This window comes from Ictalurus furcatus, chromosome 26 (assembly GCF_023375685.1).
Source record: "Ictalurus furcatus strain D&B chromosome 26, Billie_1.0, whole genome shotgun sequence".
NCBI classification, from domain to species: Eukaryota; Metazoa; Chordata; class Actinopteri; order Siluriformes; family Ictaluridae; genus Ictalurus; species Ictalurus furcatus.
In genome coordinates this window covers 16,850,359-16,878,121 of record NC_071280.1, presented here as the reverse complement: position 1 = coordinate 16,878,121, position 27,763 = coordinate 16,850,359, and the positions used below count along the sequence as shown (strand labels likewise).

The following is a 27,763-nucleotide window of genomic DNA, read 5'->3' as shown; positions in this document are numbered from 1 at the left end:
AAGGCCACACCTCTTTAATTAGTACAGACACATAAAGGCCACACCTCCTTCATTAGTACAGACACACATAAAGGCCACATGTCCTTAATTAGTACAGACACATAAAGGCCACACCTCCTTCATTAGTACAGACACACATAAAGGCCACACCTCCTTCATTAGCAAACCTGTAACTGTTCCTAGATCTCTATTACACCCTATGACTGATCTTTGTATCTGCTGTGTCCTCAGTCTGTTGATTACGTCTATGGGACACATTAAACTGACCGACTTCGGCCTCTCAAAGATGGGTCTTATGAGCCTCACTACAAACCTGTACGAGGGTCACATCGAGAAGGACGCTCGTGAGTTCCTGGACAAACAGGTATGAGACGTTCATGATTCAGGCCTTTGGCTGCCATGTTTAGTTAGTGTCAGAGGTGTGCTACGTAGTACTGGCACCCCTTTGAAACAGACAATATGAAACATAACACCGTACTTGAAGAGAATGATCTCTTTCTTTTTTCGGGTAGGTGTGTGGCACCCCGGAGTACATCGCCCCGGAGGTGATACTGCGGCAGGGTTACGGGAAGCCTGTGGACTGGTGGGCAATGGGAATCATCCTCTACGAGTTCCTGGTAGGCTGCGTGCCTTTCTTCGGGGACACGACCGAGGAGCTGTTTGGCCAGGTGATCTCAGGTGAGTAGAGGTGTGTATCTCCTTCCAAAGATGATGTCACCAACAATAAAGTAGACAACAATTATATATAATTGTTAGCAGCTTAAAGACAGAAGTAATCCATCCATGCCAGTGGTGTGTCTCTCATGTGGTCCTAGGATCAAATTTGATCATTAATGGAAAAATCCTGGAAGTAGCACTTGTCTTTTTGTTCCTTTGTCTCACTGGAAACTGAAACACACCCCATGTCCAAACACGTCTGAAGTTTGGCCTGAAATGTTTAGTGCTATGTAGCAACAACAGCACTAAATTTAGCTGGAAGTTTGCTAACAAGAGCAGCAACTTTGCCAACTCTCACAAACAGAAAACACACAGGGAGATTATTAGTTGATTTCCCCAACGTTTAAAATAACTGTGTTTTAGTGGAGATGTGGAGCTCTGCCAGATATAGCATGTGCTCGGTTTCTCACTGGAGGTGTTATCTGTTTGTGCGTGCGTGTGTGTGTGTGTGTGTGTGTGTGTGTGTGTGTGTGTGTGTGTGTGTGTGTGTGTGTAGACGACATCGCCTGGCCCGAGGGAGATGAAGCGTTGCCTAGCGACGCCCAGAACCTGATTTCCACCTTGTTGCAGACCAACCCACTGGTGCGATTAGGAACGGGTAGGCTGAACTTCTCTCAATCTCTCAAGGGATGGACGATGTGATAGATGGATGTGATGGATGGATGGACAAATGAATGATGGACTGTATAATGCTATGAAAGATGATGAATGAATGAATAAATGAATGAATAGATAGATTCTGTGATGAATGCTATGCTGGATAGGTGATTGGACGGATGGCTAAACCTATAATGGATGGATAAACAGATAGTATGGTGGATTACTGGATGCTGTGGTGCCTGAACGGATAGGTAGATGGATGGATTGTGTGATGGAGTGACAGGTGGATAAATGGGTGCTATGATGGACAAATAAATGGATACCATGCTGGATGGATTATTCTGTGATGGGTGGATGGATGAATGGATGTATAATATAATGAATGGATGCCATGATTTACGGATAGATGTGTGATATGATGATTGGAAGGATGGATGGATGATATGATGATTGGAAGGATAGATGGATGATATGATGGATGGATGATATGATGATTGGAAGGATAGATGGATGATATGGTGGATGAGTTGATGGCTGATATGATGAATGGAAGGATGGATGATGGATAGATGATATGATTGGAAGGATAGATGAGTGATATGATGGATGGGTTGATGATGATATGATGAATGGAAGGATAGATGGATGATATGATGGCTGATATGATGATTGGAAGGATAGATGGATGATATGATGGATGGGTTGATGGATGATATGATGAACGGAAGGATAGATGGATGATATGATGGCTGATATGATGATTGGAAGGATAGATGGATGATATGATGAATGGAAGGATGAATGATGGACGGACGGATGAATGAATGACATGATGGATAATGGATGGATGAATGATTGACACAATGGAAGGAAGAATGGATGGAATGGAGGAATGGATGGATGAAGGATATGAATGGATGCTATGATGAATGGCTGGATGGGTGGAGGATATGATAAATGGAAGGATGGATGAATGAATGCTACGATGGGATGGGTGGATGGGTGACATGATTGATGGATGGATGGATGGATTTTGTACGTTGTTCTGGATAAGGCAATCTGTTAAATGTTAATCACTGGTATTCATAAACAGGAGGAGCGTACGAGGTGAAGCAGCACTCGTTCTTCGCCGATCTGGACTGGAACAGTGTGCTGAGGCAGAAGGCGGAGTTCATCCCTCACCTGGAGTCTGAGGAGGACACCAGCTACTTTGACAGTGAGTCGTCTGCTGTTTGCAAAAAAAGAAAGGTTGTTGAGGTACCATGACGAGTCATGACAGGAATTAACTTGTCTCGCAACGTTGAATGTAACCATAAACGGATAAAAAGTATTGTTGCCAAACTGCTGGTGGTATAAGAGGAATAAAACACCGCATGTGCTGTTACTGCAAAACTTCGGGGTGGTAAAAATAACTCTGAGCCAGCCGTTAATTATTTTAACAGCACATCCCAAAGTGATGAGTTCCTGATATGCAAATGAACCTGATATGCAAATATGTAATACAAGAGGCGGAGTTTATAGGTTTGGGAGTGTTTCCAATTTGCCTATTAACGTATGTGTAACGTATGTTGTTGAGTGTGTGTGATATATATGCTTCCATTTATTTCCCTCTCATCATGTCATGCCTTGTGTTCATCCGTCTACATGTCGCTGTCTTCCTCAGCCCGCTCGGAGCGTTATCAGCACATCAACTCGTACGACGAGGACGACACGAACGACGACGAGCCCGTGGAGATCAGACAGTTCTCCTCTTGCTCTCCACGCTTCAGCAAGGTCAGCGCTGTTCTATCACTTTAATCTTCTCTCGTCCTCTGCCCAGCTCTCACTCTCTGACTCGTGACACCCTCGCGTCTTTCTCACAAACATCACGAGAAGGTGAGATGACAAAAGGACGTCTCAAGAATATGCCGCATTTTCTCCTCCGGCATTTTTTTAATCACTCTTCTGTCATGTTCTCTTTTCTCATCATCATCATCATCATCATCTCTCTCTCTCTCTCTCTCTCTCTGTTTTTCCATAAATGTTAACACTGTGTCTCTTCTGCCTGTTCTCTCGCTCCTAACATGAAGAGGTTCTTATAAGACAACTAGAGTGGAAAGGCTGTAATTAAGAGACCTCGTGGGAGGCAAACGTGCACACACACACACACACTCTCTCTCTCTCTCTCTCTCTCTCTCTCTCTCTCTCTCTCTCGCTCAAGCAATGTTGAACATAAAACAAAAAATAATCCATATAGAAAAAGCAGACTTTGAGAAAGTCACTTCGAAACAGTCGTGTAAAAAGTGCATCAGTGTGAAATCAGTATGAAATCGACTCCTACTCAGTTCACATGAACTCACTTCTGCCAGTGTAGACTCTGACAAATAAGGAGGAGTTGATTTAACGCTACAGAGCACAATCCTGAGTGAACTGCATAATGAAACCCCTTGCTGTTTTGGCCAGGCTTTTTCATGGAAAGAGAAGTCTGAGAATATTGTTTTGTTTTTAGTCCTTTTCCAAGTACCACATTTCCCAGACTGCAAGACATGTAGCTATTCTTCTAGCAAGTGATGCGACGTATACAGCGGATATACGTTATAATTTTGCACTACTGTAAATCTGCCAGGCCCACTGCTGCGTTAATCATAAATATGACTCTTATTTACAGTATCGTTTTGGTAGTTGTTTCATGAATCATTTTTGTTTGGAGGTCTTCAGGTTGTCCGTCTGTCCGAGATTCTCGTTATATTTATACAGTCCGCTCGGAAACTATCGGAACGGCAAGGCCACGTCATTTGTTTTCGCTGAAGATGTTTGGGTTTGAGATCAAAAGAAGAATATAAGAAGAAGAATTTCCAAAAATGTTATTTTCAAAACGCACTGCCAACTCGACAAAGGACTTCTTCGTGGGGCGGGGGCGGGGGGTGGAAGGTTTTAGACTGGCCAAGTCATTCACCAGACCTTAACCCAATTGAAGTCGAGCATGAAATATAATAACGCTGATTTATATGGACTGCTTACACTCTGCATGCTGCTTGAGCTCAGGCCGGCGACGTCTGTCGTTTTTACCTTGGTTGCTAGAGCACACTCCTACACACTCTTACACACACGCTCACACACACACACACCCACACACATACACTTGTGCTGTAGCAAACATTCATAACCTCAAGTTGCTCTTAAAGTCAGAACACATTTGCAAGTCACTCCCGATGCACTTATGTTGCGAGAAGAAAAAAAAAAAAAAAAAGATAAAGAGCTTCGTGTGACTCGATTTAGCGTGGCACAAAAATCCCTTTCGATGGCAAGATAAAGCTTGTTGTAATCAAAAACCAAACCATAAAAACACAAAGCACTCCCTTCCAGCAGCCACTGTTTCACTAAACTGAAATACAACCATTTTAGCGTTTGTGTCGTCATTCAGCTGCTCTTAGCACTCTTAGAATGCTTTTATGCAAATGATATGTTAACTGGTAAAGCAGTAAGTCCACATGATTGGCTCCACATGACTGGTCTTGATTCCTCAGAATCAGTTTTTTCAGTCCCTGCTAACAATCCTGACATATATGCCCTCTCATTAAATATGTATAGAGACGTTATGAAGCAAAATAAAACTCGGAAGGAAGTAGCAGAGATGGGTGGTGCCTCTGGACGAGCATGCGTAGGTAGTACAGTTCGCTTTTCTGCCAAGGAAGCCTAGCACATCAATGAAATGCCAAAAAACATTTTAAATAAACAGGAGTGGTGTGTATAAATCATAGAGCGGGGGCTGTAGGTTACACATTTTGGCTGCTGTGCTGGACAGGCCACGCCCATGGTCATGCCTCTTTAAGGTGTAAGGAGGTGTGTACCTGTGGAGTCTGAGCTGCTCTGGTTTGTTTCGCAGGTGTACAGCAGCATGGAGCACCTGTCTCAGCTGGAGCAGAAGACACCGGTGGTGACCCGACGAGAGCATAAGGGACGCTGCGAGGACAAAATGGCTAAGAGAGAGAGCCTCGGCAGCTTCAGCAAGAGCTGGAGGACCAGCTCACCAGAGATGTAAGAGATTGTGTGTGTGTGTGTGTGTGTGTGTGTGTGTGTGTGGTGAGTGAAAGCTAACCTAGTAAGCATTGCCAATTGTGCCAACTCTTTAATGGGCCACTTTGTGCACAGAGTTCGTGATTATACGTGCCATGTTCTTCCTCTTTGTTTGTAGGAAGCGTCTGTCGTGTTCTGAGTCTCTGTACACGGAGGGTGATTCCAGTCCTCCTCTAGGCGCCAGGCGACGCTTTTCTGCACTGATGGACACGCACCGCTTCGCCTCGCCTCTAGAGGGCGATGGAGAGACACAGCCGCAACAAAGCGGGGCTAAAAGCAGGGGGTCATCAGTAGAGGGCGCCGTTGCACCCTCATCGCCCGGTGCTAGAGAACCGAGCACGTGTGTGAAGGAGGCGTCTGGAGTGAGTGCGGGAGGTGAGAAAGAAAATATCTGCACTGTTGTCAGTAACGTTGGAGCAAAGTTATTATAATGATGTATATTAGTATAGGAGGCATTTGAGTTATACAGTTGCAATCAAAATGATTCAACCCCCATTACAAATCAGGTTTATTGTCAAAATGTACAGACTTTAAGCTGTTTGCAGTGAACAAATCCAATAAACGCAATTGAAATAGTTCAACCCAATGAATGCTTCAAGTGGTTTCCCCAAATTCAACTGAAAATGCATTTTATAATGATTTCTCCAGTCTCAAAATGATTCAACCCTTTCATGGCAAGCATGGTGGTGGCTCAGTGATGCTCTGGGGCTGCATTGATTCATGTCTATTTGCAGATAAGTCAGCTCGACCCAGTCAGGTATCGGCGCCACAACCCATTCCTTCAGCGACAGCAGCAGCAGTACCGGTTTTCCGGGACGCTGTTGTCATGGGCGACTCGCCCAGCCAACGGGCCACCAACGACCTGGTTCTAAGACGAGCGCGTCACCAGCAGCTCTCTGGAGATGGCGAGAAACGGACCACACGTCCCGGCAGCAAGGTCACCAAATCTGCGTCAGCTACGGCGCTGTCTGTCATTATTCCAGCAGGTACGTTATGTATGGAAGAACTCGTCGCAGAATGAATATTTACCAATAATTGTATGATTTCCTGATCCTCTGGTATCATGTGTTTTTCTTTTCCTCGGTAGTTGAGCAGCATGCTAGCTCTCCTCTAGCCAGCCCAATGTCTCCTCGCTCGGTCTCGTCCAACCCGTCGTCGCGAGACTCATCCCCGAGCCGAGACTACGGCCCTGCAGTTAGCGTACTCCGCTCACCCATAACCATCCAGCGCTCGGGCAAGAGGTACGGCTTCACACTGCGCGCCATCCGCGTCTACATGGGGGACAGTGACGTCTACAGTGTGCACCACATGATCTGGGTAAGGATCTAGGATGTAGAGGAAAGGTGCATGATTTCTTTATATATATATTCTATATTTTTTCCCAGTTTAGTCGTTGACCATTCCCACCTCTAGTCTCTCTTACACTGCTGCTCATGCTGCGATTAGCATTTACTGCCCTGTTTTGTAAAAAGGCACATATTGGTGCACCAAAATATGCATTTAGTGGCCTTGTGCTGTTTTGTTCTCTCACAAAAAGTGCTACATCGCCTTTTTAAAGAAACTTCACGTGACCGTAAAAGCTCTTTTTCTACATCCATAGCAAGTTGAAGAAGGCGGTCCGGCTCAGGAAGCAGGGGTGTGCACTGGTGACCTCATCACCCACGTCAACGGAGAGTCCGTGCATGGATTGGTCCATACGGAAGTGGTGGAGCTCATCCTCAAGGTGAGAACAGTGTTCTTCATCAATTAATCCTGCGTAACATTATTAAAATAAGTTTAACCTGGAGAATATTTTGGGGCAATCAGTCATTTACCTCCAAGGCAAAACTGATAACCATATACAGAAACAGTGTACGGGCTACTCGAGTAGAATCCATGACTTTATGAGATGTATCTCCGGTTCTCTTACCACAGGATCTTAAAATAAAACTCTGGGAATACTACTACTAAGGTTTGTTTTTTTTTCTATGACTTCAGAGTGGTAATAAGGTGACTGTGACCACCACTCCCTTTGAGAACACGTCGATCAAAGTGGGTCCTGCACGCAGATCCAGCTACAAATCCAAGATGGCCAGACGCAGCAAAAGAACAGTCAAAGAGGGACAGGAAAGGTAACAAAATAGCTAAAGAGTGATAGATTATAAAATGAGATGGTATTATAATACCGTTATTATAATAATCGTTACTTTTCGCTTTTTTTCCTCGCTCCACAGTAAGAAGCGAAGCTCTCTGTTCCGCCAGATAACCAAACAGTCGAATCTTCTGCACACTAGCCGTAGTCTGTCGTCTTTAAACCGCTCGCTGTCCTCTAGTGAGAGTCTGCCTGGCTCTCCTACGCACAGTCTGTCCGCCCGGTCACCCACTCAAAGCTACCGCTCCAGTCCTGACTCCTCTTACCTAGGTGAGTAGGCTACGTGTGTAAAACAGGGATGTCTTCATTAACATGGCTAAATTGAGCAGGATAACACTCGAGGGGTTTAATTTAAACGAACAGTTGTAATATTATCCTGTTTGCTTGCTAATTTCAGGTGCCTCTTCTCAGAGCAGCTCTCCAGCCTCCAGCACACCAAATTCTCCTGCTGCTTCCCAGCACATGCGCCCCAGCTCTCTCCACGGCTTGTCCCCTAAACTGCACCGTCAGTACCGCTCAGCCCGTTGCAAATCCGCTGGCAACATCCCTCTGTCCCCTCTTGCGCATACCCCGTCCCCTACTCAGTCTTCCCCACCGTCCTTGTCAGGTCACACTGTTGGAAGTTCCAACATGACCCAGAGCTTCCCTGTCAAGCTTCACTCATCTCCTCCTATTACAAGGCCCAGGCCCAAGAGTGCCGAACCACCCCGGTCTCCACTTCTCAAGCGGGTTCAGTCGGCAGAGAAGCTTGGGTCACCTCTGTCCTCTTCTTCGTCTTCTTCAGACAAGAAAGGCGGAATCGGGGCAATGAGGAAGCACAGTCTGGAAGTTGGCCATTCTGATTATCGTAAGGACGGCTTCCACTGTGAGCTAGGTCTCCAAAGCTTGTTGGAAACAGAAGGGGAGAATCTGGCCTCGACTTCTGCAACGACCCCATCGCCTACTCAGCCAACAGTTCCGTTACCCCTGGAGACAAGCGTTTTGAAGCCAGTAAGGAAGCTGGGCAGGCAGGAATCCCCACTGAGTAGAGATGCTTTGCTTGCTGGAAGAGTGAAGGAAAAGGACAACGGCAGGGCAAAGTCTGGTGATTTAACCCAGGGAAGTGACAGTAAACTGGCAATAGTCTTGGAGAAGTCACCCCCTGCCACTGAGGCTCAGCAAGATATCATGAGCAAGAAGGTCCCGGATACTAAGTCAAGTCACATAAGATCTCCAGTTGTCGATGCGTCTCAGCGATCACCATCCACACCAAGAGATGCTAGCATAGCCAAACTTGAAGCTAGTCAGCCTGTTGTGACCAAACCTTCGATTCCATCCCCTCTGACCACTCTGTCCACCACTGGTACAAAAACCACAGATCTTACCTTCCCGAGCGTTGGTGTAGGAGGCACAAGTCAAATTTGTGACACAAAATCCCCGAGCACGATTGGCCAAACACAGACACCAGGGACTGCCAAAGCGCACCAGACTTCCATCAGTGTCGTCAAGGACTTGCAAGGAAAAGAGACTGAAAAGAAAGCAGAAATGAAAGAAGTGAGACCAGAAACAGGAATGACTATCAGTGCTGTCAAGTCTGGTGTACCGTGCGCTGGCCCCGTAAAGGCAACTCCACTCCCTGACAAAGTGTCAGTCCCAGTGACAGCCACAGAAGAATCCAAAGTTATCAAAGGGCCATCAGATGGAGACACTCTTAAAAAGTCAGGTACAGACCCCCATGGTAGGACTCCAGATATGAGGGCGAGACCTGGCTTACCTCCATCCAAGGGGGTCGTTCCACCCTTCCCACCCCAGGTCCAGTCTCCTGCTCTGGGCAAGCTACGACAGGACAAGGGTCTTTCTCCGGTCAACTGCTACCGAGGCACCTTGGACTGGGAAGATAAGTGTCTCTTGGAGGTTGTTGAGGAGCATTCTCCTTCTCCTACACCGTCCCCTACTGGAGCCACACCAAGCCTGTCCAAATCACCTCTCCACCCCGTCGTTACTCAATCCTTGTCCCCTGGTCACAAAAATGGGTCGACTAGTGTGTCTAAAACTGGGCAAGAACCAGCCAAAGTGTTAATCCAGGAGGTGGCGAAGAGCAAGGAAGTTGTTAAATCTGCAGAAGAAGCCAAGTCTATTGCACAAGGAAAGACTGAGGTTTCAGGTGGGAGTAGCCCAAACTTAAAAGTAGCAACACCGAGCCCTACCGGCACAATACCACAGAAAAAGAACGAGAGCACGAAGAACGGCTTGTGACGTTTCAGCACAGTCTGCTTTTGCACTTAATCAAGTCAGGACATTCCAAGTGGTAAATATTAAGAGAAACAAAACTATTGCGCAAAGGTTCGTCTGATAACGGTTTTATTTATTGTATATTAAAAAAAAAGATAGTAGACGTATTACAGGTGTGTTTGTGTGTGCGTGTGCGTGTGTGTATGGAGAATGATCGAGTGTTGCTTGAGTGGCAAGGCTAAAAAGAAAGTGCAAAGTGCTTTAACAGATCAAACAATGCTGAAAACTGTGAATGCCAAATTCATTGCTTAAGCAAAAAGCAACAAAAAAAAAACGATTTTTCCTGAGACGTTCATTAAGCAAACGACATTGCAAGGATCTTACTTGGTATACGTATGAAAGAGTTATTTCTCTTGAGTTCGATTCCTCTATGTGCGATTAGCATGCCGTCCAGTGATTATGCAGCTAGCTCAAACTGCCCATGGCTTCTTTTTAAGCTATGTAGGTGGAGGGATAAGTAGGACCAAAAAAATAAATAAATAATTTAAAAAAAACCTGAGAGATTTCGCTTTCTGTCAGCCTGTAAACCGGTGGAACATTTTTTTTTTTTTAAATGTGGAAAGCCTTAAATTAAGATGGTTTTGAATTATCCTGCACTGCACGGGTGAGCGTAGCCTTCTTCTTATCAGGTGCCAACAGGAGGCCTAGCATAGTTCCCCAGTGACAGCTTCCTCCATCGCAGCTTAGACGGCGCTGATATAATCGCTGACTTGAGCTACTTTCAATACCGTTCGTAGGCTTTGTATCCGCACGGTCAAACAGGTGCCTTTCAGCCGGGCTGGCCGAGACACGTTTACGAGGGCTGTCAGGATGGATAAAGAGGAAAGGCATTAGTGAAAAAGCAATGCTTTGCACACGCCGGTTAGGAAACGTGGGATTTAAACGTGTTCAGCAGAGTCGAAAGCGTGGAGGGTCAAACCGGCTGGAGCGAAATACGCACGATTTCAGTTCCGTTTTATAGGCAAGGGCGTTTTGCTGATGCTGAAATACGTGAAGTATTGCAACACATTTCAACATATGGTGGAAATCAGCTTTTACTGACTGTATAAACACACATCTTGGTGTATGAGTTAACTCTATTATCACATTTAATCCCTTGATTTAGGATGAATCCGATTTTAAAACGAGACGTCCCCGATTTAAAAAATGAAAGAAAAGATTGTACTAGGGGTAAAATATGCCGAAATGGTACGATATTCAGTGGCTAGAGCTATGATGGTCAGATCTCTGACGATAATGTTTGGGGCGTAAAATACAGAGTACAATTTATAATTCTTCATGTATTCTAAGTATCGCAGTCGATCTAGCAGTGTTGGAGGTCTGTCTTTGTATTTTGTGTAGTCTCGGTAAAGAGAGGCCGAAACACCGACAAGTTTAGTTTATAACATCATTTTTGTCATTAGCTGCGCTGTTTACCACATTAGTGTGGTGAATATTCATAAATACTGTATGCAGCCTTTTTAAAAAATAAACAAATCGCTTTAAGTGTCCAAAATCCCAGAGTAACAGTGTAAGTAGGAATACGTTGCCATCTGGTGGCTAAAAAGCACCTTTTAAAAGATCTGTTTGTAACGTATAGAGCCCTCTGCTGTCTGGGAGGTGAACTGCAAGCGCAATGAAAAACGCCAGAGAAGGTTCTCCACCCGGTTGAGTCGACCCTACCTGCTTGTATCTGTTGTGCTTGTGTACGCGCGTGAGGGATTTGCCTTTTTTTCCCTTTCTTTCTTTCTTCTTTTTTTTTTTTATAAAGAAAACTGACAGGACCGAGCAGCTCTCAGCTCTTTAGGGGCGGGGCTAAACAAGACAAAAACAAAAGCCTGAAACAAAGAAACTGGCGACATGAGCTGCACGTCAACGTTGCAAATGACGTTTTATCGACACGTCTCTGAAATAGCGTGATCGTTACAGATCTAGAACCACGTTGAAGATTTACAAACCGCACCTTTAAGAGTGATGACGTAGGAGTGTACTAACAGGATTAGTAGATATCGATCGTGTGCTCGCTCATCCGAGAGCCCGGTTCCTGATTGGGGTATTGATCGTGAATTTCTGGTGTCCGGGAGCCTGATTACTCGACTGATGTGTTTTAGGAAGACGTGTATTGATTTTTAGGGTTGAAGTCCACAAGGCTGTGTGTGTGTGTGAATCCTGTCAGGTCAGGAGCGCTAATCACCAGCCCTGCTTTTTCCATCCTCACAATCCTGTTCGTCTGGAATGAAGTTGATTTGCAGACGGTAAATCATAGCTGAGTGACATCTGTATGTTGCGTCGTACACTAACAGGTTTTTAAACCTGTTCTCTCATCACTGTGTGAGCTGTAGCATGCTATAATGAGTCTTTATTAGTCACATATACGTCACAGCACAGGGAAATTCTTTTCTTCGCATATCCCAGCTTGTCAGGAAGTTGGGGTCAGAGTGCAGGGTCAGCCATGATGCAGCGCCCCCTGGAGCAGAGAGGGTTAAGGGCCCAAGAGTGGCACCTTGGCAGTGCTGCCACTTGAACCCCCGACCTTCTGATCAGTAACCCAGAGCCTTAACCGCCAAGCCACCACCGTCCCATGGGCTGCGTGTATAGACAGATTTACCATCTCCCTTGTTAAACAGTACCACGTTGAAGACCTGCGTCTGGAATTTGTAACGCAGCTTGGTGATCGGTAGGAGCCGGAAACTGGTGTTCGTAACTAAAGGACAGCACAGAAGCAGCGAACACTCGTACTTTTTAACGAAGAACACCGGGTCGGGCTCAGGGGTCAAAGCAAATGTTCCGACGAAAAATCAAATGTACGCAGGTTTCCACCTTACCCCAAATGTTCGGAGTCACGTTTGCTTCTTTCTTTTTACGCTTGAGCTACGATAAGACGGGGATAAGATGTAATAGAAGTCAGTCTCATTACGTTTACATTTACAGCGTAAAGAAGTGTCCAAAAAACATATCCTTATGCTAGTTCAATAGATTAGCGTCTACGAATACTGTCAAGGTAAAAACCCTGAGAGAGGGGGTGGGTGTTGTAGTACAGCTGAGACAACGCCGACGATCTAGACGTGGGTTTGAGACAGAAATGTACACCAAGTCGCACTAGATAAATATTTCGAATGAAACAAGCACACGTCGGACACCAAAACCGTTGGAAGGGGACGAAGCGGTTTTCGTTTTTACTCGGTTTAAACACAACTTTCTGGTGACTAGCGCAGGACCTTGGGGGATGCTGGACACGCGTATTAAAGGTCAATCTTAAGACGTTGTCTGTACGCAAAAGCCTTAATCATATCCACGTTTTTCAATTTTAAACCTATTCTCAAGTCCACCGATGCCTCCTTTCTGAAGAGCGGCGTCATGTCTTCAAAGCTGTTTAGAAATGATTTGCATAACGCGAACTGATACTACGCGCTTCGACGGAACATTAGAAACGTTAGTATTCCGAGGCAAAGTATTGGTTATTTAGTGTAATAATAACGCCAGTGAAGGATTTCAGTTACACGATGGAAAAACTCAAACTCGTGACGCGTACATAAAACACGTCTTTTGACTGTTTGACACTTTTATCATGTGACTGTTATAGTATATCAAATCACGAAATAAAAACTAAAAAAAACAACAAAACAAAAACATTTTGTAATGTTTTCCGTTCCACTTTATAGCCTAGTTTCTTATTCCTGATGTCAATTGATGAATTTGATGAATCAAGTCCTGGCTCGTTCCAAGTAAATAACGGCGTTCCCTCCTGACTCCTGAAACATAATCGGTTCCTGTGCATTGTTTGCGATCTCTCTGTGGATTTGTTTGTTTGTTTGTTTGTTTGTTTGTGTACTTCTTTTTACAATTCTGTGATCTACTGCGAATGCACTTTATTTTACGTCGGAATGGATCTTCTTTTACATGGACGTATAATATGTACTGTATTCATTTACCACGTAGAGAAATGTACACCGAAATGCAGATATTCTGTTTAACGTGAATGTTTTAGAGAGGAAAATAAAGGAACAGTCATTGATTATGGACCAATTATTTACTTGCGCTGTCGGTATCTCACTCTCACTGTTCTTTCTTTCTTTCTTTATATTTATTTACAGCGCTTTTGATTATCAGTCGATGCAGACGTGCCGCCTGTTTGTGTGACCAAATGAATAAACTGATCTTGATTAGAAGGTTTAAAAAAAATGTTTTTTTTATGACTTTAGCGTAACACCATGAATCTACTAAAAACGTGTACTACTGATTTGTTTGTCCGATTATTCAGCGCTCAAGTGGAACTCATTCTCAGTTCCTCTGGAAATGAGGAACAACAAACAGGAAGTCGTCTCTACTGTACTGTATGTACTGGTTTCCAAACCGTGTTTATGACCTTGTATGTCAGGAAGTTTCCAGAAAACCCAGCTGGGAAGCTGTATTCCTGGCTCGTGCCCAGCGTTCCTGGGATCGGCTCCGGATCCACCGTGACCCTGAGCAGGATTAAGCGGTTACTGGAGAAGAATGAATGAATAAAGATCCAGTAAAAAAAAAACGTTTATTTTATTTCTCCAAGCCAAACAAATCATTAAAAAAATTCCGTTAACGGGAGACGCAATGAGATTTCCTTTCAGTTACTGAGGTTAAGATTGCTAGGGTCAGGCGTTAGACTTTACGTTTACGGTATTTGGCAGACGCCCTTATCCAGAGCGACTTATCTCATTTAGACAACTGAGCAGTTTAATTAAGGGCCTTGCTCAAGGGCCCTTAATTAAACTCACAATCTTCTGATCAGTAGTCCAACATCTTCTCTACTGAGCCACCACTGCCAGGGTTGGCAGAATTGGGCTAGTTAGGATTGGGAAATGTTTGGGTTAGACATGTCCTGGAGAACCCCCTGTCTGCACGTTTTAACAAACATTTCAACACGGACATATGCAGAACCTCAGATTCTCAGGAACCAGGACTGGGAGTCTTTGGTTTGGGGTTTGATAGGGGTTAATGTTGGGTTATGGGTAGGTTTGGGGTTAGGTGTCGTCGTAGGCATTATGTATTTAGCTACTGTAATACAGAAATTGACTGTGACGCGGTGAGTAGCGTTGCCGCCTCACGGCTCCTCGCAGGATGACCGGTAGGATCCTGAGCTCAGGTTACTGTCTGTGTGGAGTTTCACATGTTCTCAGTGTCATGTCCGTGTTGGTTTCCTCACGATCTCCAGTTACCTCCCACTATCCAAAAACATGCTAGTAGGTGGATTGGCTAAGATATATTACCCTTAGGTGTGTGTTTTTAATCAATTTAACCCAGTCATAATGAAGGAGTTATAAACGTAAACATGTTTTTAAAATGCGTAGAATTGAAACGTAGATTTAAAATATAGAAATCCCATATTTTCTAATTATTTTTAAATCCTCATTTTACAGATCGACGATACTATTGGAACGGTCACATGGTTTTTAAATATATTTTTTTTAAATTAAGCTGACCACCGTGACCTGAAACTATTCAACATATAACATGTGAGTGCTTATATTCTCTCATCCAGCCAGTGACAATCAAATGGGCTCCAAATCAATCAAATTAGCATCCGATCATTTCAGCTTAGCGTCCCATAAAGTTCATCACTGTAGAAATGAATGATCGAGAATCGTGCCAGTTCATCACCAGCCTTGTCCTTCTCATGTTACACAATGTAGTTAGCTCTACAGCTATCCATCTGCGTTTGAGTTTGAACATGGATAATCCACCGGACTGCGGTGTGGAACTTGAGGGTGAGCGCTCCTGGCCCTACCTCAGTAAAATGTTTCCGTATGGAGTAAACAAACACTCGTATAAAATCAATCAGGCATCTCCTTTTGCCTCCCTGGAAGACATGAGCTAATCTAATTTGTAAAAGCATGTAGAGGTAAAGTAAGTTTAGCTAATTTGCTAATATTAACTGACCCTATGAAACTAAGCTAGCATGTTTTCTTTGCTAATGCCAGGTTAGACTAGCATTGATTCCAGTAGCTAACATAAACTAAACTAACATAAGGCAGATAATCAGAGTCTAGCTAACGGTCATTTTTTTGGTTCTTTACAGGATATTTTATACATTTTTACTTCTGAATAATTCATTAGCAAACAACGCAGTGTTAGTCACACATACGAGCAGCGAACAACATGGTGTAGTCGCCTATGACAGTTTTAGATCAATTATGACCATTTCATCAGAAAAAAAACATCTTTACACTATTAATAATAACACTTCACTACATGTAAAAGTTGTAACTTTTTACTTCTTTCCACATTTCTTTAGTTAGACAGACAGACAGATAGATAGATAGATAGATAGATAGACATAGACAGACAGACAGACATGCAGACAGACATACAGATAGACAGGCAGACAGACAGATAGATAGATAGATAGATAAACTGGCAGACAGACAGACAGATAGGTAGATAGTCAGACAGACAGATAGATAGATAGATAGACAGACAGACAGACAGATGGATAGATAGACAGATAGATAGACGGGCAGACAGACAGACAGACATACAGACAGATAGATAGAAAGACTGATAGACAGATAGATAGATAGATAGACAGACAGACAGATGGATAGATAGACAGACAGACATGTAGACAGACAGACAGAGATAGATAGACGGGGAGACAGACAAACAGATAGATAGACAGAAAAACAGATAGATAGATGGGCAGACAGACAGACAGACAGATAGATAGACAGAAAGACTGATAGACAGATAGATAGATAGATAGACAGACAGACAGATGGATAGATAGACAGACAGACATGTAGACAGACAGACAGAGATAGATAGACGGGGAGACAGACAAACAGATAGATAGACAGAAAAACAGATAGATAGGTAGATAGATAAATAGACAGATAGACAGACAGATGGATAGATAGACAGATAGGTAGATGGGCAGACAGACAGACAGACAGACAGACAGATAGATAGACAGACATAGACAGACAGATACACGGGCAGACAGACAGACAGACAGACAGATAGATAGGTAGACGGGAAGACAGACAGGCAGATAGACTGGCAGACAGACAGACAGATAGATAGATAGATAGATAGATAGATAGATAGATCGGTTAAACAGCTCTGCTTATACACTTGAAATATAATAATGTGCTTATTTAAATATAATAAATAAAGGGTGCCTGTGCACCTGGGCTCTGTTCCAAACGGCGTGCTGTCGGACGTTGAGTTCTCTGCGCGCGGCGTAGAAGCCGTTATCTAGAACCCTTATTAAAGGGCGCCTACGTAGGGCGCGTGGAGCTGTTTGGAGCACGGCGCTGGCTCGACAGCAGGAAGTCATTTGGCGTTACGATGCAGGACGAAAGCGGTAGTTGTCTTGTGGTACAGTCTCGGGTTATGAACTCAATCCAAACACAGGCAGTGTAGATCAGAAAGGAGATCGGATTCGCCTGGGTTTTTTTTTCTTTTTTCTCCAATGAATGCTAAGCTATATTGATGTACACCTCGGGCGTCAAGATTAGCTGGTTAATTTCGTTATCTAGTTAGTTAGGTAAAGTCCACCCGTCCCTGCCTCGACTTCCAGTGTTGTTGTTTAGCAGCAGCGCCGACATTAATAACACCTGAACACTCAAAATACCCAATAACACACAAACATGAGCGCTTTATTACTACGGTAAGTCTTTATTCCTCAACAATATTCAGCTAGCTAACTCATTCAGCCAGATTATTAGCATTAGATTAGCATTAGCTGTCTTGCTAGCTCCTGTTGGTCATCTCTTGGTTAAGTTTTTATGCTTTAAAATAGACATTTTTTCTTATTTTTATTGTTTCCGAAAGCAGCACAGGAAGTCGAGTTCGCTTATCTCTTAGTCTTTTACTTTTATACATGCAAGATAAAATACTGACTTACTGATTTTCTCTATATTCATGATTAAATGCGTCACAGAGATGAAAACATTTATAATTATTATGATTATTATTATGGATTAAGTGAGAAGTTTTTCCCTCTTCTGTCAGTAATACTTTTTTTGGACTTTGTTTTGCAAGTCTTAGTAAAAATTCCTGCATTCAGTCACACTCAGATCACATGCCTGCTTTAAATTAGGTCGTGTGTCCAATCTTTCGGCACACACACACACACACACACACACACACACACTTAGACTTACACTTACACTTTCAGGGGAAAGTACCAAGTGCATGCTCAATCCTTCACCCGGTGATGTCACAACGGCGTTTTCCATATTGGTTAAATTGTCACAATCCCTTGCGTGTGAAAACGTCGGATAGAAAAGGAGTCGGGAATAAAACACTCGGAGTTTGTCGCAGGAAAAGAATCGGTGACGGGAACGTGTGACTCGCGGACGCTTCGTTCATGGACGTCCCACAACGTTAAAAGTATGAGAGAGTGCGACGTTGGAAAACCGCAGCGGCATACGAGGAATAACACTCGCTGTTATTAAGAAAACAATCCTCATTTCTTTAACGTTTACGGAAGGAGTCTCCAGTGTCAGAGAGGCTGAACAGGAACTCGCTCGCCTCTCCTCGTGGACGTCCCCGCAACACGTTTACACGGACAACGATAATCCGATATGAACCCGATTAAGACGATACTCTGATTGAGAAACTAGCATGTAAACAGAGATTACTGATGACCTTAATCCGATTAACGTCATACTCGAAGTAAACACGAACGGAATTAAGACGTGTGGAGTATTCCTGTTTTAGTCGCATTATACACACCTTAATCACACTATTAACGTCGGGTGGGAGTTTTCGCCGCGTTTTGCGACAGGACACGTACACACACGGCAACGCTCGACCGTTTGACGGCGAACGAGAGAGCACGGCTGCGTCCCAAACCGCTAATTACAATATTGAAAGGAATATTCGAAAAGAAAGTCGTGTAAACGCCTTAATCACAGTATCGTCTTATTCAGAATAAGGTCCATGATTAGATTACTGCTGTCCATGTAAACGTAGTTGTTGAGTGTATCTAAAAAAACCCCAGAATGGTCAGGTTTTGTGTTGGAAGAAGAATAAAACAACTCAGGACGTGCTAGTATTGGGAAATAATCCACGCATATTTAATATCTATGGAAGGAGTCTTGTTTTTCTCCCACGGGCTGTGGTATCAGAGGGATAAAACGCTTCAGGATGCGCTGCTGTCGGAAAATAATCCACGTTAAGTCCGTTTCACGTCACTCCAACCTGTCGCTGATTATTTTCCTAATTAAATAATTCGATTATTTTCCTAATTAAATAATTAGATTATTTTCCTAATAACGGAACAAAACTATCGGAAGGTTTTGTCCCGTTACGAATTTAATATCTGGGTTTTTTTTTTATTATCTTGTACATTTCGGAGGGAAAAAAATTATCGATGTAAACCCTTTCATATTTGTGGAAAATGCTTTTTTTTTTTTTTTTTTTTTTTTTTTGAATTAAATAAAACCGAGACGAGTTCATTCATCTGGAGCGAAAGTCGTTGTCACGCTGCTCACAGTTTCATTCCCGTACTTCAGTTTTCCCTGAAAGTTTGTGCTCCTGTGAAAAAGGAAGTGAGCCCCTTTTTAAAAAAAAAAAAAGCAAACTTTATCCGCCCCCCCAAAAAAACCCCAACACCTCAGAAAGAAAGGAATCCAATTCTAATCGGATAAGAAGTGAATTTAAGAAATGCATCTGTGTGGCAGAAAGAAAGCAAAAATAAGGCGTGTTTCATTTCCCTCGTCTCTTCCTCAGCTGTGCACTCTGTACTCATGCACTTGGAAGAAAGCAGCACAGGGTGTTTCTGGAAAGGAAAAAGGAACTGAGATATGTTTATTGTTATGTGTCGTCATGTTCATGCACATGCGCACACACACACACACACACACACACACACCTGGCTTTAGGTGTCCAGTGACTCACTTTTCAGTCACGTGTGTGTAATGTAATGAGTTGATGTGAAGCTGAACAAAACAAAACAACACACGCACTGTGTAACTGACCTCCGCACCATTCCTGTATTTCCTGCTCTCGGAACAGCAGCTCGCCTCCTCCCTTTGTCTGTCTGTTTGCTGGAATCTAGTTATGCGAGGAATAAAAAGACGCCGGGAGTGTGCTGTTACGGGAAATGAATCACAGACGCAGACGATGACGTAGCCATCGTTGCTACTCGGAAGAACATCGCTGTATTTCGACGTCCTGAACGGCACCTCGAGTCCCGAGGGGATTACACGATAGCGTTCGGGACGCTGAAAATACATCGGCGCGTCACGCTCACCGCCTCGCTTTGTTCCCTTCCTCAGCTCGCCCTGGTGATGACGTCACGCCGCTGAGGTCCGCGCGACGCCTGAGTCATGAACTCGGTCACCCCCAGCTCCGCCCAGTACGCCAGGGGCGGTGCGCTTCACAACGACTTCGTGGACGGGAGGAGACTGCCGCCCCCTTCCTCGCCGCGGGTCGTGGAGGCGAGGGGGCATTTCGGTAACGGGTCGCTCGCTGACGGGCCGGGAGAGCCGGACGAGGTGGATAAGCTGAAGCTGAAGCTGATGTCGGCGTGGAACAATGTCAAATACGGTATGTTTTAGAGAACGCGATCTGGGGCGGGGAAATAATTGTAGTGCTCCTTTGTTTAAAAGGGGGTGGGGCTTATTTTATATCCCGTCCTCCGATTGCAGACTTTACCGTGTTGTTGATCATTTCTTTTCACTTGACGTAATAGCACCAGTTCGTTTAGCTAACACGGGCTCGTCAGTCCGTGAGAGCGGTCACATGACCAGGTCTGCGAAAGGGAAGATACGTTGCCAAGTTTTGCTTTTTGTTTCTCGCAGGATGGTCGGTCAAAAGCAAAACGGTCTTCAACAAAACGTCGCCGCTGATCCTGATGGGACAGTCCTACTTACTCGACAGTGAAGGTGAGACCCGGTTCCACTTTCGCGTTCTGCTGTATGATGGGCGCCACTTTTCGTTAAAGCAGCCGTTAGCAACTTTGAATGTTTGTTTAAAGGTACCGTTCGAAAATTTTTACGTGCGGTTCTACACGGTTTTACACACGCCTTTGGAAAAATTTTATGTGATTTGCGACGTTGCCATTTTCAAATCTTCAGCTTCTGTTGAAGTTTTTCTGGCCCAGAAAAGGACAAAAGACAACTGCTCGAGGAGCTCCGCCTCCTTTCCTTTCCTTAAATGGGTTATAACTCGGGTTGTTTTACCAAAGGGGAATGACGTTTTAACGGTTTAAGCGGGACGATAAAGGATTAATAGCGAATTTACCTCGCAAGCTAACATGACAAACTGCTGCTTTAAACCAGTTTCACAAGCTCTTTCACCACCTCTTTCCTCAGAGGAAGTGGAGCGTTTCCGGCTGGCGTTCGGCTCGCGAGTGTGGCTCACCTACAGGAAGGAGTTCCCTCAGCTGGAGGGCTCGAACCTGACGACGGACTGCGGCTGGGGCTGCATGCTGCGCAGCGGACAGATGCTGCTCGCCCAGGGGCTCATGCTCCATCGGCTACCTCGGCGTACGCAACAGACACTCGATAAATAAACACAACAGATCGGGCGACGAATTCCGGTGAACGGGTCACGTGTAGTGTCTGTTACTAACCGACGGCGTCGTATGTTTTCCAGACTGGAGGTGGCCGGGGTGTCCTCAGCTGGCCGATGTGGATTTCGAGGTGCTGAGACCTCGCTCGCCGTCTCGTCCCGTGGGTATCTCCATCCCCTCCTTCAGCTCTACGTGGAGCACGTCGGGACCTGAGAAACGCCCGTCCTCCGCGACCGAGGTCCCGAAACGAGCCGAGCCGAGCCGGGACGCGCAGACCGAAGACCTCCACCGCAGGCTGGTGTCGTGGTTCGGGGACGTTCCGGCTGCGCCGTTCGGGGTTCACCGGCTGGTCGAGCTGGGCAAGGATTTGGGGAAGAAGGCGGGAGACTGGTACGGGCCTTCGCTCGTCGCACACATCCTGCGGTGAGCGAGCGGCCGTAGCGGAGCGTTAGCGTTCTCTGCCTTACCGCTAAGTCAGTGTTGTTATAAACGTGCATCGCAGACAAGAATTTGACTTTTTGGTTTATTTGTCTAGAAAAGCTGTGGAGAAAAGCGCGGAGCTGGACGATCTGGACGACCTGGTCGTGTACGTGGCTCAGGACTGTACAGGTGAGTGGAACCAGGTGCAGAGTGCGCAGTTACTCTTCTGGGAAGGCGTTCCACTCGATTTTGCAGCGTGGCTGTGGAGATCTGTGTTCTTTCACACGTTTCCCAAGAGCATTAGTGAGGATGAGGTGGGGATGTCCGAGGAGGTGTTCAGTGGGATTGAGGTCAGGGCTCTGTGCAGGACACTTCCACCTTCTTCCAACCTTAACGTCTTCATGGAGCTCGCTTTGTGCGCAGGGGCATCATAGTCATGCTGGAACAGTTTTTTGGGTGAAGGGAAGGGAACGACGTTCTATACAATTGTCTGCTTCCAATTTTTTTGGGTGTGAAGGTCAGGGGTACGCGTACGTTTGCCTACAGTGTAGTGTAGTTGACGTTTACACGTTTCTTTGTTTGTAGTGTATAAAGGGGACGTGACGCAGCTGTGCGAACAGAGCTCCTCTGACTCCGGTAGCTCCGGCTGGAAGTCCGTCATCATCCTGGTCCCGGTGCGACTGGGAGGAGATTCGCTCAACCCGTCCTACACCGAGTGCGTCAAGGTAAAACTCTGCATGAATATACAGCGGGAGATAAGACGCGTATGTTTACCGAGCGCTTAACGTTTTACTGAATCATTTCTTACAGCTCACGGAAATCAAAAATCCGGCATCTCAAAATATTCGCGTAAAGAGTTAATACCTTATTAGGTAAACTGGAGATATATGGTATGTGTATTTGATGATTGATTGATTAATGGAAAAAGTGGGAGGAGTTTTATTTCCGGTTGTTCATTTAAACAGGGTCTTTATGTTGAGCGTTTTCTCGCCGTGCGGCTGTAAACACGTTCTGTTTTCTAGAATCTCCTGACGTTGGACTGCTGTATCGGGATCATCGGCGGGAAACCCAAACACTCGCTCTTTTTCGTCGGCTTTCAAGGTGAGTAGCGGTCATCGCTTCTCGGTTGGCCACCTGCTTTTTGATCTGCGATCTGATTGACCGTCTTCTGTCCTGCAGACGAGCAGCTATTGTATTTAGACCCACACTACTGCCAGCTGGTAGTCGACGTCACACAAGGAAACTTCCCGCTGGAGGTGAGCCCGAGTCGTTCTTAACGGCGCCTTAAACCATGTGTGAACTCGTAACGCGTGTTTGGGTTCCGTCCTTTTTAGAGGACTCTATCTTACAAGACGGAGAGCTTAATCCGAGTCGAATACGTGACTAGACAAGGGTTATTGCATCATAAAATGTCAGAGCCAATCATGTTCCAGCATGCAAATGCAGGCCATTACTGCTGCGTTTTTTCCTCCCCCTCCCACATCATTTGGATTTCACAATAACCAGAATTACCGCTTTTCAACCGGAATAAAGAGTTCGTGTCCGCACCCGAGCGGAAAATCCTAATCGGAATTTTTGGGAATCTGGAAGTAAGGCTTAAAATAAGAATGTATCCGCTTGTATTTTTCAGCTTAATAAAAGTATAGGATACGATGTGCTGATGGCCGACATGAACACAGCTATATGCTAATGCTAGCTAAGGCTAGGTAAAAACTACAATCTAGTAAACAAAATGGCAACGCGTGAAGTTTTCAAGTCGGAATAATGGGAAATTTTCTCGTTTTTTTTTCCCCTTAACGTAAAGACGTTCGCGGGTTTTGAGAGTTTTTTTTTTTCCGAGTTATTCACGGATGTCACGTTCGTAGATTCAGGATTTCTTGACGAAGGTAAAATTGTAGCCGCTACCGTAGATTTTTTATTTATTTTTTTTTCTCAATGAAGTCTCATTACTTTTTAGGAACCACATCAAATCTTTGAGTTTTCAATACAATAAAAAAATGGTGTGGACGTTTGAGGATGACGTTTGAGGATGGGATTCCATTTTGCACTGATGTGACCTTCGCTCACGCTGTGCGAGAGATTTCGTAACGAGTCGCCCATCTGTAGCACTAGCAGTACCTACTTCCTGTCTTTGAGTTTAAAAATATTTCAGGGATTTCCCGTGTTGGAAAAGGACTCAACGGTTCAGAAAATGTGCGTTGACACATCTGCGGTTTCTCAGACGAGGGAATTTTTTATTCTTATTCAGCAACACGGAGGCAGTTACGGCTTGCTGTTGTAATTCTGCCTGGTTGTAATGTGAAACTTTTTTTTTTTTTTTTTTTTAAAACGTATGATTCTTTGCCAAAATGCTTCTCAGCTGTGTTTTGACTAACCTAAGCACGAGGCCGAGGATTCGAGTCTCATTCCGATAAACATATCTGTGATTTAGGAACAAATTGAGGGGGGGGGGAAATTCCAGCATGTTTAGTCACCCTAGCTTTCACGTACATACCTCTAAATGAACTAAAAATGAACTAGTAAAGTTTACTAAGGATGGTTCATATTCGACTTGATGAGGTTTTTATCAGTCTGAGTCAAGTCACAAGTCGTCCACTCTGAGTCCAGAGTTCGGGTTGAGTCCACAGTCCCAAGCCGTGAAGTCTGAATATAGTCCCAAATCCCAATCTAGATGAAAACTGTAGAGTCTAATCCAGAGTCCCGTGCAGTAGAGTCTAATCCAGAGTCCCGTGCAGTAGAGTCTAATCCAGAGTCCCGTGCAGTAGAGTCTAATCCAGAGTCCCGTGCAGTAGAGTCTAATCCAGAGTCCCGTGCAGTAGAGTCCACGTCGAATCCTGACTCCAGGCTTTGGAGTCCGAGTGTAGTCCAGAGTCTCAGGCTCTAGAGTCCAAGTTTAGTCTACAGTCACAAGCTGTAGGGTCTGAGTATAGTCCCGAATCGAGACCAGAGCTGTAGAGTCCAATCCAAAGTCCCAAGCAGTAGAGTCCGAGTCGACTCCGAGCGTAATCCAGAGTCTCAGGCTGTAGAGTCCAAGTTTAGTCCACAGTCACAAGCTGTAGGGTCCGAACATAGTCTGAAATCCGAATCCAGACCAAAGCTGTAGAGTCTAATCTAACGTCCCAAGCAGTAGAGTCCGAGTCGACTCCTGACTCCAGGCTTTGGAGTCCCGAGTGTAGTCCAGAGTCCCGGGCTCTAGAGTCCAAGTTTCATCTCCAGTCGCAAGTCTGAATCTAATTCCAAGTCTGAGTCGAGTCCAGTGCTTTAGAGTTTGAGTGTAGTCCAAAGTTCAGAGCTGTACAGTCCAAGCCGTGGAGTCAGAGTCAGAGTCATGTCCACAGGGTCCAGGGAGACTGCATGTATTTAATGACGTAGATCAGCCTAAGATCAGTATCTGGCACAATCTATTTACACAGAAGATATTTAAAGGAGTAGATTTTAAACAGGAGGTGCAGACATGTCCCCCATGACCCCAGTGAGTAAATCATGCTTCTGTGTACACACAAATATATACATATTTACATAGTAAAAAACAGTTACCTATCAATATAAATGACTTCTCTTTAATGTCTTTTCCCTCTCTCTCTCTCTCTCTCTCAGTCCTTTCACTGTAACTCTCCCAGGAAGATGAACTTTAATCGCATGGATCCCAGCTGCACCCTGGGCTTCTACGCTCAGAGTAAAAAGGATTTCGAGTCTCTGTGCTCAGCCGTTAGCAGGGTGAGTCACACGTCCGTGTCAAGCCTTTAACCGTCATCAGCTTTATTCCAACACTGTCTCTGATCCGCTAGACGTTAACCTCACAGCTGTAAGGTCAGACGTCCGACGCGTCCTGGCAGCTGGAATAAGGAAAGGCTCATTGTGCTTGCTGTGTTCCTTCATGAAGGTGGTTTTCTGTGGGTTTCTGTCTCCTCTACGCTCTAGGCTTTGTCTGTGTCTAAAGAGCGATACCCGATCTTCACGTTTATAGAGGGCAGGGGGCAGGACTACAGCCTGGAGGGGTACAGCGGGGGCAGCACAGACCCCAGCACCCACATCCTGCCCACTGACACCATGAACAGAAACAGCTCTGAGGGCTTCGTGTTTCTGTGAGGACGCCATCATGTGGAGCACAGACCAGCTTCTAAACTCCAGCGGAACCTGGGGCACGATGGAGCGACACAATACACTGCAGACTTAGCTGTGTGTGTGTGTGTGTGTGTGTGTGTGTGTGTGTGTGTGTGTGTGTGTGTGTGTGTGTGTGTGTGGTGGGGGGAGGTCATAGAAAATTGAATAGGTGTGTTGAAGGTTTTTATTTTAGGTACAACCAATCACTATACTTTTACTTTCTCTCTCTCACCTCTGTCCCACTTTCACTCTCTCTCTTTCTCTCTCTCTCCTCTATCTCTCTCTTGTTCTCTCTCTCGTTCTCTCCTATAGCTCTCTCTCTCTCTCTCTCTTTCGCTCTTCTATCTCTCTCTCTTTCTCTCCTCTGTCTCTCTCGCTTTCTTTCTCTTTCTCTCTCTCTCTCCCCGTCTCTCTCTCTCTCTCTCCCCGTCTCTCTCTCTCCTTCTTTCCCCCGTCTCTCTCTCTCTCTTTCTCTCTCTCTCCTCTATCTCTCTCTTGTTCTCTCTCTCGTTCTCTCCTATAGCTCTCTCTCTCTCTCTCTTTCGCTCTTCTATCTCTCTCTCTTTCTCTCCTCTGTCTCTCTCGCTTTCTTTCTCTCTCTCTCTCCCCGTCTCTCTCTCTCTCTCTCTCTCCCCATCTCTCTCCTTCTTTCCCCCGTCTCTCTCTCTCTCTCTCTCTCTCTCTCTCTCTCTCGCTCGCTCGCTCGCTCGCTCGCTCTCTCTCTCGCTCGCTCTCTCTCTCTCCCCCACTATAAGTTGTAGGCGGCTAATCCGTGTCATTCTGTTACCATGACAACAACTCGTGATTAAACTGAATGTCGCAGTTACATGTGGGAATCACCGGACACCTCATGATTCATAATTCTGAAATGTTTATGCGTCTTTCATTCATTTTCCACCCAGAACTAACAACTTCTTAAACCAAATAATATCATGAAAACAAACAAACAAACAAACCACGAAAAACACTAGAAATAAAGTTTGTCCCTCTGTAGTGTCGACATTTTGTGTGTGTGTGGGGGGGGGGGGGGTGTTATCTTTCTCGCACAGTTGAAGGATCATTCGAAAGAGAATCGTGATTCGTGATTCGATCTTTTATAAACACACAAACTTTGTGAAGGAAGCTGTAGTGAAGTCGGGTCGGGTCACCGGAATAATCCGCTACAGGAGATTAAAAAAAACCAAAACCGAGCTTTCGCCTTCGTATCATCTCATTGATGGAAAAATCCCGAACTACAACCTGTAAAATCCTCTACGGCAGATGTTCCGATGTTCACGCTGTACGTTAGTGAGAATCTACATGAATTCGTTACGCTTCCCGAAGCAGCACTACGTGGAAATTCCGAGCGAATCCCAAACCAGGGTTGTTGTTTGTTTGTTTTTGTTTTTTTAAATCTCTGCTGTACTGGTTGTTTTGTTGTCTCTGTGAAAGGAAACGGGTTTAACTTGTGCTGTGATGATGAGAACGAGCTGCTGCTGTCGTCGTGGTGTCCCAAACCTGGATCCTGATCATCTCTCCGTAAACGCCACTGATCCCAGTCTAATTAACGATTAATGTCCGAGCTATTTCGGATCAGACTCGTTATTCTCGCACGAAACTCTTTTCTAAATCTCGACGCCGTGTAAGCAGTGCTCCTGATCATTCCTGGACGTTACTCTTCTTTTCCACAGTCTTCGCAGTTCATCGTGAGGATCACGGGATTATCGTCTGATGAAATGAAACACTGGATTACGTTCCTCTGTTGTTGTTTTTTTTAAGCATAGGAAAAATATTCAATGTTGTTGAATGTCGTTAAATCTGGAAATGCTACAACGTATGTGCTGTTACTGTTTAATTTATGAAATTGTTTTTTTTGTTGTTTTTTTTTATCGTGCTGCCTGAGAATACACCTGCTGAAGTGCACCTTTACTGCTCATCCCTGCTTCTTTGACTCTTAAACTTCCTCCTTGTGTGTTGGTTTTAAAAACTGTAATCCTAATTAACAC

The 27,763-nt window shown here is 44.9% G+C and overlaps 2 protein-coding genes across 6 annotated transcripts in view; both read left to right on the top strand.

Moving 5' to 3' along the window:
* Positions 1-14,945, top strand: part of mast1a (microtubule associated serine/threonine kinase 1a) — a 61,992-nt gene extending 47,047 nt beyond the window's left edge. For all 5 annotated transcript variants that reach the window (XM_053615608.1, XM_053615607.1, XM_053615611.1 and 2 more), the window contains 13 exons: positions 232-364; positions 513-678; positions 1,214-1,315; positions 2,411-2,533; positions 2,981-3,090; positions 5,183-5,334; positions 5,492-5,748; positions 6,108-6,359; positions 6,461-6,690; positions 6,974-7,096; positions 7,351-7,484; positions 7,587-7,774; positions 7,902-14,945. In XM_053615608.1, coding sequence (XP_053471583.1) covers positions 232-364; positions 513-678; positions 1,214-1,315; positions 2,411-2,533; positions 2,981-3,090; positions 5,183-5,334; positions 5,492-5,748; positions 6,108-6,359; positions 6,461-6,690; positions 6,974-7,096; positions 7,351-7,484; positions 7,587-7,774; positions 7,902-9,739 — 3,808 coding nt within the window. In that variant the 3' untranslated portion in view covers positions 9,740-14,945. The remainder of the gene's footprint in view (positions 1-231; positions 365-512; positions 679-1,213; positions 1,316-2,410; positions 2,534-2,980; positions 3,091-5,182; positions 5,335-5,491; positions 5,749-6,107; positions 6,360-6,460; positions 6,691-6,973; positions 7,097-7,350; positions 7,485-7,586; positions 7,775-7,901) is intronic.
* Positions 14,946-16,066: 1,121 nt separating this feature from the next.
* Positions 16,067-27,680, top strand: atg4da (autophagy related 4D, cysteine peptidase a). Its single transcript, XM_053615612.1, has 11 exons — positions 16,067-17,399; positions 20,017-20,287; positions 20,542-20,625; positions 21,055-21,228; positions 21,338-21,677; positions 21,790-21,863; positions 22,260-22,399; positions 22,697-22,775; positions 22,854-22,930; positions 25,272-25,391; positions 25,596-27,680. Exons 2-11 carry the CDS (start codon positions 20,068-20,070, stop codon positions 25,761-25,763), a joined length of 1,476 nt encoding a protein of 491 aa, XP_053471587.1. The 5' UTR covers positions 16,067-17,399; positions 20,017-20,067; the 3' UTR covers positions 25,764-27,680.
* The last annotated feature ends 83 nt before the right edge of the window (positions 27,681-27,763 follow it).